The 10,597-nt window shown below is 54.2% G+C and overlaps 1 protein-coding gene across 1 annotated transcript in view; it reads left to right on the top strand.

Moving 5' to 3' along the window:
* ECE1 (endothelin converting enzyme 1) overlaps positions 1–10,597 on the top strand; it is a 58,550-nt gene that overhangs the window by 27,159 nt on the left and 20,794 nt on the right. The window contains exons 5-8 of the mRNA XM_023529394.1: positions 4,888–5,009; positions 6,173–6,319; positions 7,397–7,462; positions 8,512–8,703. Of these exons, the coding sequence (XP_023385162.1) occupies positions 4,888–5,009; positions 6,173–6,319; positions 7,397–7,462; positions 8,512–8,703 (527 nt within the window). The remainder of the gene's footprint in view (positions 1–4,887; positions 5,010–6,172; positions 6,320–7,396; positions 7,463–8,511; positions 8,704–10,597) is intronic.

The following is a 10,597-nucleotide window of genomic DNA, read 5'->3' as shown; positions in this document are numbered from 1 at the left end:
GCCCCAGCTCAGTCCTGGAAACCACCCTGTTCCTCCTCGCCTGTTCCCATAGAACCTTCTTCTGGGAATTAAACCCAGGCAGAAGTGTCTTTAAAGGAAACCAAGCTTTTCCTAATGAGAAAACTGTGGCTGATTTCACTTGGAAACCAAGCCTCTTCCGTCGTTCTGAAATGATTGATATATTTTCTGTGGAGCTCCCAGAACACTCATTCATTCATTCACCCATTCATTCATTCAGTAGTGACATATCGTACACTAACCGTGCTAGAGATCGCTTGGTGCTGGGGATTGTGTAATGAGTAAGACAGTCTTTTTTCGTGGAATTACATTCCAGCAGGAGAGACAAACAATAAACAAATAAATGAGTAAATAAATAATATAGTCGTGAAGAGTCAGGACTTTGAAAAAATTAAGTAAGATTCAGGGCCTGAGAGGGAAGAGGAGGCCAAGAAGACATGGGCTTTATGAAGAAGGGACGTATTTGAGCAGAAACTCGAATTAAGTGAGAGAACAGACCACAAGGGTGTGAGGGGAAGAATGTGGCCCCGGGGCAGGAGGCAGGAGACAGGCTGGAGGTGGCAGCTGGGAGGGGCAGGGCCTAGATCGCCCAGAGCAGTGTTTCTCAACCTTTTTTCATTATTGCCCCCTCCTAAAATTTTAATTCTACAAATATACTGTATACCTGTTAGATACTATAGGTACACAAAGAAATTGTTTCTACCCCCTAAGAACTAGTTCTGTCTCCTTGGAGGGGGTGATATTGCCCCTGTGAATTTATAGTCTAGGGCCTCGTAGGCAGTCTTAAGGAATTTGTATACTCCAGTGATATGTAAGTTCAGAGTAGCTCAAAACAACAGTTCCGTGAACTCCCCACCCAGACTTCCACGTGGAGCCCTAATAGACATCTCCTGCCTAAACCATCGAAAACTGAACAGCTCCTTCACCTCCCGCCCTGCCCCGTCCCAGCCTCCCGAGTCACAGTCAGTAGCAGCTCCGGCCACGGAAGCGTGGCCACATGGTTGACTGCCCTTTATCTCCCCACTCCCACCTCTTCCCGCCCCCCCTTTTCTCTGCCACCTGGCCCAGGCCCCCTTCACCTAAGACAGACTGTGGCAGTGGCCTCCCACCTGGCCAGTTTACGCCTGCCAGGTAGTGAGGAGGGAGGAGAGGAAGGGGGAGGGTGGGCTGCAGCTGTCCTGGTGGACTGTGTGAGCCAGAGGGAGGCAGGTGGAGCAGTGGATGGGCTTTACCTCCTCCTGGGCTCCTGCGCTAGCCCGCGTCAGCGTCAGCGTCAGCGTGGGAATGCAGGGTGTGCGAATGCTAACTCCTAGTGGGGCCCTTACTCCTGTCCCTTCCTGCCCCACCTGCCCCATTTCCTCCCTGTGCAAGTGTGCAGCAGGCACCGGCCTCATCACCCTCTCGGCCCCCAGATATGATGTCTTTCCTTATCAGAAGCAGACACTGGGCTCTGTTCTTTCAGCAAACGTTGCACAGGGCTACTGCCTGCCCACCCGGTGCTGGCGGACAAGGACGACACAGCCCTCACGTTCACTCCGCGTTCAGCGCATCCTGAGAGCTCAGGCAGGGATCCCCAGGCCTCCCCTGCCATCCTCTCTCAAGGCTTCTGGGACGTCCCCCTCATAGCATTTGTCCCGCTGTGCAATCAGAGGCCTTTGTGATTATCATATATGGCTGTGTGTCTCGCTCACCAGGCTGCGGGCCTTAGGCAGACAGACTCGTGTCTGTGTTGCTGCTCACGGTACCGCCACAGCCAGCCTGGCAGCCACCAAACCGCAGGAAGTCTCAGGGTGTGGAGCTCAGAGGAGGGGAGTTTGCGCTGGTCAGAAGCAGCCCGTCGGAGAGAGAGGGAGGAGAGAGGGAGGAGAGAGGGAGGAGAGAGGAAGGAGAGAGGGAGGTTGGATGTGTTCCCACCCCTCCTTGTGATCATTTGGGGATTGTGTGCAGGTGCTGGGGGGCGGGAGGCGGGCAGGAACCTGGAACTTGCTGTAATGAGCACAACCTGCCTGTCCCTGGAGCCTTTCTTTGGGTCTCTTATCTCAGTGGCCTTGGGGCACTGGGGGAGGGAGGTGCCAGGCCCTCTCATCATCGGCCGAGCACACAGGGTGCACCTCCCCCGATGCTGGCTCTGGCATTTCAGGGTCACGGCCAGAGCCAGATGTGGACAGTGAGACGCCGCTTTCTCTGGCAAGCTGTCGCGATTCTCTCTTCTCTCTCCTGTTTTCCCTTCCAAGAACCTAGCTGCCAAGAGGTGTTGTCATAGAAACACAACCCCTGGGAAGGGATGGGGAACCCCCCTTTGTTTTTCCTGATGTTCTGCTTCCTGAGTCTGAGGAGCAAGAAGCCCCAGCTCTCCCCAGTTTTCCCCTCCCCAGCAGGAGGCTTTTCTCATACTCCAGTGGGACATGGGGGACACGTAGGTGTTTCCGGTGGTCTCCAGACCTGTATGGACCCTCCATAGCCCCTTGCAACTCAGGCCCCTGGACTTCTGTGTGTGACCATGCCTCCCTTCAGACTACCCCATCCCCTCTTCAGGGCTGTCACCCTGTCTTCAAGACGGAGCCTGATGCTCCCTGATGCTGGTTGTGATGATAAACTGGCTGGGGGCGGGGGATGGTAGTGATCTCTAGGGCTGAAGACCTGAAAGCTGATGAGTCAGGAAGTGACTCGTACCCTTTGCACCCACTGGCCAAGTGGATTTCTTCAAGCTGCATGTCCTTTTATGCTTACTTTTCCTCAAACTCTCCAACTCCCCCCGCCCCCCCCAAATCTAGTGCCCTTTCTCTGCATTTCTCCTGGTGAATAACTTTTCATCTTTCACAAGCAGCTCAAATAAAATGGCCTTGGAGGGTCCCCGGCCCCACCCTCCCCTGCCCAAGGGCTAGACTTTTCTCTGAGTTCCGTATCCATTTGCATTAATAAAAGCACTTTGGTGTCTCCTGGTCAGGCCTTTGTACATCTGTGTTGACCATTAGCCCTTGAGCTCCTTGGGGTAGGGAGCTGGTCTTATTCACGACTGTAAAACCTGGTACCCAGCTCCGTGCCTGGCACCCAGTAGGTGCTCAGTCTTGAGGCTTTCATGAATGAACCTCTTGAAAGATGGCCCCTGAGAGAGGCCTCGAAGGCTGAATGGGCGTTGACTCTGTCCCAGGCAGAAGGGACAGATGGGCTTTTTCTCGATGTGTTTACTCGGTTGCCATCTGTGTCCTCGTCCTGGAAAAGCAGCTCCGTGAGGACAGGGTTGTTGTCTTTGCATTGCCAAAGCTTGCACAGAGCCTAGCACAGAGCGAGCATCTAGTATCTGTTGAGCAAAAAATGGATAACGTTCTGCCAGAAAAGTCTTCGTGGAGGTGGGGTTGGGTGGGAGGGGCTCTTTGAAGGAAGCAAAGGAAAGAGTCAGTTTCCAGGAGAGACGAATACAGGACGAAGAAACGCGGTGGGAGGAGCTAGGAGTAAGAACCATCCAAACCTGTAGAGAAGCTTATCTGAGCTAAACTGAAGACAATTGGTGGGGAGCAAAATGTCAACAGATTAAGAAAATACTCCGGAGTTTACTTTATACGTTAGAATCACAGGAGGAGACGTAAAGAGATCCACTGGTGGTAAATTAAGGGGGCAGGAGAAAGCAAAGTGGGGAGAGAATGTCTGGGATTGGATTACAAGTAAAACAGAGACACGTATTTCTGTTACGTTGGTGGGTACAGGGTTGTTAACAATGAACATTTATAGCACATGGAGAGGGTATGTAGGGACCAAGACAGCACTGAGGGGTCTGTGGCCTCTGCTCTGGTGCAGCGGTTGTGCCCTGAGGGTCTGGAAAAGGAGATGACTCTGACATTTCAAAGATATATTATCTGAGACACAAAAAGACACTAGACAGGCTCACTGCAGGTAAAGACCGACCTTTGTCAAGGAAGCTACAGGCCTATGACATGACTACCCGCCACGCCTCACATTCAGTTAGGAATTTTTATGTTGAGGCCATCCTGTGTGGTTACTTTTGGTCTCTGAGTTTCTAAGGCCCGCCCTGAGCTTGTCAAGTTGAGTATATGGCCCCTTTATCATGCACACCAGGGAGGGAGCAAGCTGGACAGAGGAAACTGAGGGGAGCGGGGACTCCATCAGGATCCGGAGACAAAGACTCAGGCACAGGAGTCCTGGTAAATAGTAGGTTCTTTGTGACCTGAGCAGCAGGAAGTGGTCACCTTCACTGGGTACAGACGGGACCTTCCCCAGTGCTTGTGTGCGTACGGGAGCGTGGCCTTCAGCAGATGGTATCTGGACCATGGCACTAAGGACAGGGAGAAGGGGATCAATTCTCCCGCGTGTCCCCATGTAAGGAACTGAGATGCTGCTTGCCAGGTTTAGAAAGGGAAAAATGGCAGACGGCCTCCTGAGTCAACTCTCAGTCTGATGAACACACCCGGCCCCCACAGGAAGGGGAAAGTAAATTCGTAATGACTGAGGCCTTTAAAGCTCCCGTCCAGTTCTACTCTTTACCACAAGAAAGGCCATCTGGGATCTGAAAACCAGGACAGGCCTCTGTCCCATGCACCAGACTGGGATGTTTGGGCCATGCGTTGGCCATAAGAGAAAGCCGACTGTCTCCTGCCAGGTGGCCCATGCTGCCAACCTAGGGGCAGTATACTCTTATCTGCGATCATCTAAAAGTAGAGAGTACTTCCGGTGTGCCAGTCTTTGCCTGGGGACAGTCACATACCTGCTCCCACCAAGTTCCTTACTGTTGCCCTGACAGGCAGAGCCCTAGCTCTGTTTACAGCTGACAACACTGAGGCCCTGAGAGGACCTACCCAGGGCCACCCGGTGTGCACCTGGGAGCATGTTGCAAATTGCTGTCTCTTGTTCCAGAAAACTCCACGGCCAGTGTGAGTGAAGCAGAAAAGAAGGCCCAAGTATACTACCGTGCGTGTATGAACGAAACCAGGATCGAGGAGCTCAAGGCCAAGCCCCTGATGGAGCTGATAGAGAGGGTGAGTTTCTCACATCTCCTCCTGCCCGTACCACCTGCCTGTCCCTCTGGCTTTCGTCCCTCCTCACGCTTCCAGCCACCTCGCCCGGCTGGACAGTGGAGCCTGTCTGCTGACATATGTGCCGGAGTGTGTGCGTGTGTGCGTGTGTGTGTGTGTGTGTGTGTGTGTGTGTGTGTTTACGTGTACTCATGCTCATCTCTGGGTGGGAATGTTTGTGTGTGTATTTGTGTGCGGATATATGTCAGCATCTGTTGTGGATGTCTGTCACACATAGGTGTGTCTTTGCATCTGTACAGGACAGGGGCCGTTTTTATAGGGAAAATGTTTCTCTGTGTTGCTGCTTCCTTTTTCTCAGAGGCCATGTTTGTATGTGAGGAGGGGGTGTGTTCCAGAAGGACCAACAGGAAGTCTTGGACCAGAAGCAGAGCCCTCCCTGTCCTCCTGAGCAGAACTAGTCTTTCTCCCCGGGCACTTTCCAGTCGGCCTTGGGTAGACTCTGAGGAGGGCCACCCAAGGCTGGCCAGGCTGCCTGGCACACACGGAAGAGTGGCCTTGGGTGTTTTCCGGCTGCCCCATGCTTCTTCGAGGCCCCACCTCCTAGCTCAGCTCAGGGAAGGCACTGCGGCAGGGCGGGTAGCTATGGGCACCGGGGACTGTCTCTCCCCTCTGGCACAGGCCTCACCACCTGCCAGCATATGCCTAACCAGGGAAGACCAAGGAGGTTTTTAAAAATCCCAACTTGGAGAGAAACTAGAGTAGACCATAGCTCATCGATCTTTTTTTTAAAAATGGAACCTTTTTTTTTTTTCATACAGACAATTTAATTTATGCTGTAGTATTAATTAGATTCATGTAATTTGGCATTCAAAAAGTGAACAGTGTACCCAAAAAGTCTCCTTCGCATCCTCGTCCCCAGCCACCTGGGGAGCAGCCGCTGGATGGATTCGTGGCTCACTTGTCTCAATGTGTCTTTGCTCCACCCAGGATCTCTGGCTCACTGGTCAGAAACCCTTCATGCAGACCATCCCTTTCATTTGCTCTTGAGGCTCAGAGAGGTCAGATGACTGCTCCAAGGTCACACAGCAAGTCCACCGCAGAAGCAGAATTCACACCCAGGTCTCCCTGTCACCTCGTCACCTCCCTGTTTCTTCTCCCTCCCACAGCTCGGGGGCTGGAACATCACAGGGCCCTGGGACAAAGACAATTTCCAGGACATCCTGCAGGTGGTCACCTCCCACTACCGCACCTCACCCTTCTTCTCCGTCTACGTCAGTGCAGACTCCAAGAACTCCAACAGCAACGTGATCCAGGTGAGCCGGCCTGGAGCCCCGGAAAGAGGAAGGGGCATGACCACATGGCCTGTCTGGAGTCTAGCCAGTGCTGGGTTTGGGGGAGACTTGCCCTAGGCGGCAGGCTGCTGGTTTCTGAGTCTGGGTCATTGCTGGTGTTCTCCCAACCATGAGATCTTTACGGGCAAGCAAGAAGTTTTGAAAAGGCGGGTCACTGCAGCACATATGAATCTTTGGGGTTCTGATTGGTCCATGTGGGCTCCAGGAGTGATGTCAACCCCTGGGCACACCTGCAGCCACCTCCTGGTCTGCCCTCTTCAGCCTCTAGCCTTTGTGACTCTGTTTAGAATGGTTTCGAGTCCATCTCTTCCTCCCAGAGCCTGCCCCAGACTGAGCATCAGCACATCCAGGGAACCTAGGCTGGGTGTCATGAAGGCCAAGTTCCCACCCATCTCTGCCACTACTCATTGTGTGACCGTGGTCAAGTGCCTCAACCTCTCTGATCTGCAGTTTCCTTATCAATCAAATGAACTGTAACAACGCCTACTCTTGGTCTGTCACGGTGTGGCCATCAGGCTGATAGTAGCTGTGAGAACCGACCCTCTCCACCCACCCTGCTCTCCCCGCCTTTACCAGCATCTCTCCTCGAGTCGTCTTCCCAGCTCTGAGCGTCACGTACCACTTCCCTTGTTTTCCAGATGAAGAACCTGGGGATCAGAAAGGTTTAGTAACTTGACCAAGGTTATACCCATCTCGTGAGTGGCTCTTAACCAGTGCACCATCTTAGGAAGTGTTTCATGAAGTAGAGGGGCTCTGCGGGGCTGAGGAGGTGTTTAAAGAGGAGGGTGGCCCTTGTGGCCCTTCTGAAGGGCCCAGAGTCCCTGTGCTGACCACGCGCGTGGGCAGAAATGCAGCCCCACATGGGCCTGTCCCCTCCCCAGGTGGGCCCATGCCACGTCTCAGCTACCGGCGGGTGCTCCTGCTGAGACCCAAACTGGTCCTCTCTGGTCATCTGCCGGCCGTCCCCAGGGCGGGTGGCGGCCATGCAGTGCGCGTGTACAGCGGGAGGTTCCCGCTCACCCCCGCCTTTCTCTCCAGGTGGACCAGTCTGGCCTGGGTTTACCCTCACGGGACTATTACCTGAACAAAACTGAAAATGAGAAGGTGAGTAGGTCCCTTCAGAGAGAGTGGCTCCCACCCCAGCCCACTGCCATCCGTGGTTTGTCTCTCTCCGTGTCCCCTCAGTGTTCTCATCTGTGCAGGTCTTTGAAGCTAGAGGAACACAGAGGTGTCACTTACTGATAGGTGACATGCAGTCCCTGGCAGGGGAGGGCTGTCATTCGTCCCCATTCTAGACCACTGCAGCAGTAACGGCCACCGCCATTCGTGGGTGCTGGACCTTTTATACGTGTCACCTCTAGCCCTCCAGTTACCCAGCAGGAACTGACCTTCTCTGAACTTCATTCGCCTCCTCTGTCACATGAGTATTTTTCTTTTTTTACCTCGTCTATTTCAGAGGAGGGAATAAGGCTCAGAGACACTTCACACAGCCTGTAAATGGTGAGGCTGAGATTCACATCCAGATCCACTAACGCCAAAAGCCCGTGCATCTCCGGTCCCCGGGCTGCTGCTCGTAAAGTCCCAGCAAGACCTTGCCTGAGGTTCATCATCTACCCATTCATCATTCCACCCACTTGTATCAAGCAAGCGCCTACTAAGTGCTTGATGTTGGGGAGACAGTGGCCAATAGGAGGCACGGTCCCTGCCCCTCGGGGCTTAGAGTCTGGTCGGGGAGGCAGACGTTAATGAACTAAGCACCAATTACAGGCACAATGACAAGTTGTGATAAGTGACAGGTGAACTGAGAAGGTACGTGGGGACCCAGTTCAGATCTGAGGGCATAGTAGAGGAGGGCAGTTCAGAAAAAGTGAATTCTAGGAACTGAAAGATGGCCCTGCTGGTGGCTCTCATGTGACAAACGTGGGAGAGAACGTGGGCCAGGACAGCAACCCATGTGGGGGTCTGTGGGGAGCCAGCGAAGGGATGCACTGCTGACATCATTCTCAAAGCTGGTTTCCAGTGGGTTTCTGGGCGAAGCACCCAGACCCCCGCTCCCTGTGCTGGGCTGCAGCCGGCCCTGCCCCACCCTGCCACCCTTGTCCAGTGGCAGTGGGTGGCAGCTACTGACAGATCAAGGGTGCTGGGTCCCACAGGTACTGACAGGATACCTGAACTACATGATCCAGCTGGGGAAGCTGCTGGGCGGAGGGGACGAGGATGCCGTCCGGCCCCAGATGCAGCAGATCCTGGACTTTGAGACAGCTCTGGCCAACATCACCATCCCCCAGGAGAAGCGCCGGGACGAGGAGCTCATCTACCACAAAGTGACAGCGGCCGAGCTGCAGGTAGATTGAGATCCAGCTGATGCGGAGGCTGGGACGGCCACAGGTTTCGGGACGTGGGGTGCTGGTCTCGGGGCTTTACACGCGCTTCATCAGACCCTCAGAACAACCCTAGGAAGCAAGGAAGGTAGTTCTGCCCAGTTCACAGATGGAAAAACTGAGGCTCAGAGGTAGAGTTACCTGCCGGAGGCCACCACAGCCAGTGACTCCAGAACTAGTCTCTTGCCCTAAGCCAGGCTGGTTTTCTGTAACAGCATTTGCCTGCGGAGACTCCGTGGTCACGATAGTAAAAAGTCACATCAACGAAGGGGCATTTCCTGTCTCTTGAGCACCAAGTTCATTGAGCCTGGTGTACAGCAAACGGTAATTGTGAAGGGCAGGTTCTGTCATCACTTTCTTCCAAGCCGGGAGGTTAGGGGACGTGTTCAAGGCCTTGACTCTCCTACGGGGCAGGGGAGCTGAGCATTGGACTCAGGCTTGGCTCACTGATGCTCCCGATGACCTCCTGGAGGTGTAACGGGATTGGGGTCGGAACTGTGATGCTCTCTGTACCGAATGTAGCCCATCTGAGAAGCCAAAGTTCCCCCCCATACTCAGCCTTTGCCCTGGTGGCTGCCTGGGACTTGCAGGCCATGAGTTGGCTTGCAATTTTCCAGTTCATGAGGTGTCAGTGTCCAGCCTTATCCCAGGCCCCTGGAATCTCAGGGAAACCAGCAGAGTGGCCTCAGCCAATCTTCTTGTTTCCTGCCATCGCCCAGGATTGCTTGGCTGGACCTTGTTCCCTTGCTGGGGAGGACGTCTGGGCCACTTGAGTTGGGATTCCTCCCTTCTCTACCCTCTGACCAGCCAGGTCCTGCCCGTGTGTTACTCATTTCCTCTCCTTTCTGGAAGAACACTGAGGTCCCTTCCCTTTTCTCTTCCATTCCTCCCTTCAACAAGTGTCTGTGGGGCCACCTTGGGGCCTTGCTTCCAGGCAAGTGGGGGCCACCAATGAGGAAACAAAACAGGGCACCAGGAGCTGGGAAGGGTGAGGTCAGGGAGGCGGGTCTGACGAAGGGGTGAGCAGCAGCCGGGCCGATGGGGATTCCCAGGTGGTCGGCGGTCAGGGCAAGGGGGCCTGGCCTTCTTCTGGCTGCCAGCTGCCCTTTAGATCCCCAGAGAAGCTGGCATCAGGGTGAGTGGTGCTGGGTGGGTTGTTAAGGACGTCAGCCTGTGACGGGCCCCATCTGGCACTGTTATTTTGCTCTGAGGCCAGGAGGTCAAGGGAGATGCTGTTTGTGCAGCGTAATTTGGTTTGCTTCAGCTGCCCACTTCTCAGCTCAAGAGGGGCCTGGCAGTCCCTCAGCCCCCACAGTGGCCATGATGCCAACCGACTACCCTAGGCGTGGGAGAGAAGGCACAGAGCCCTGGGCACCTCAGCCCCAGCGTGGCTATCAGGTTCTGCCCCCAGGCATCCTGTCGCCATTGCTTTCGCTCTGTTCTTCCAAACGAGGCATGGGAGCCCTTTCCTCCAACCCGGCTGCAGAGCTGCCAGGATGGAGGGGACTTTAGCAGAGACAGCAGCCTGGAGTGGTGTGAGCCCTGGGCGTGGAGACAGAAGAGGGCCCTGGCTCAATCCCACCACCAGCCGTGTGCCCTTGGGCAAGTCACACAACCCCTTTTTTGAGCCTTGGTTTCCTTCCTTGTAAAATGCGCTTTGCTCGTTCATTCACACCTGCCATATGCCAAGGTACAGAGACAAATGAGAGTCACCTCCTGCTCCCACAAGGAGAAGTGGTTCTTTAAGCCACAGAGACCTTTGAGAACAGGTTGAAAACGACAGTGATTCCCAGAAGAAACGGACATATGTCTATATTATTATATGGCCACATAAAATAATAATGTCTAACATTTGAAG

The sequence above is a fragment of the Pteropus vampyrus genome, unplaced genomic scaffold (assembly GCF_000151845.1).
Source record: "Pteropus vampyrus isolate Shadow unplaced genomic scaffold, Pvam_2.0 Scaffold36, whole genome shotgun sequence".
NCBI lineage: Eukaryota > Metazoa > Chordata > Mammalia > Chiroptera > Pteropodidae > Pteropus > Pteropus vampyrus.
This window is presented reverse-complemented; position numbering and strand designations above follow the sequence as displayed.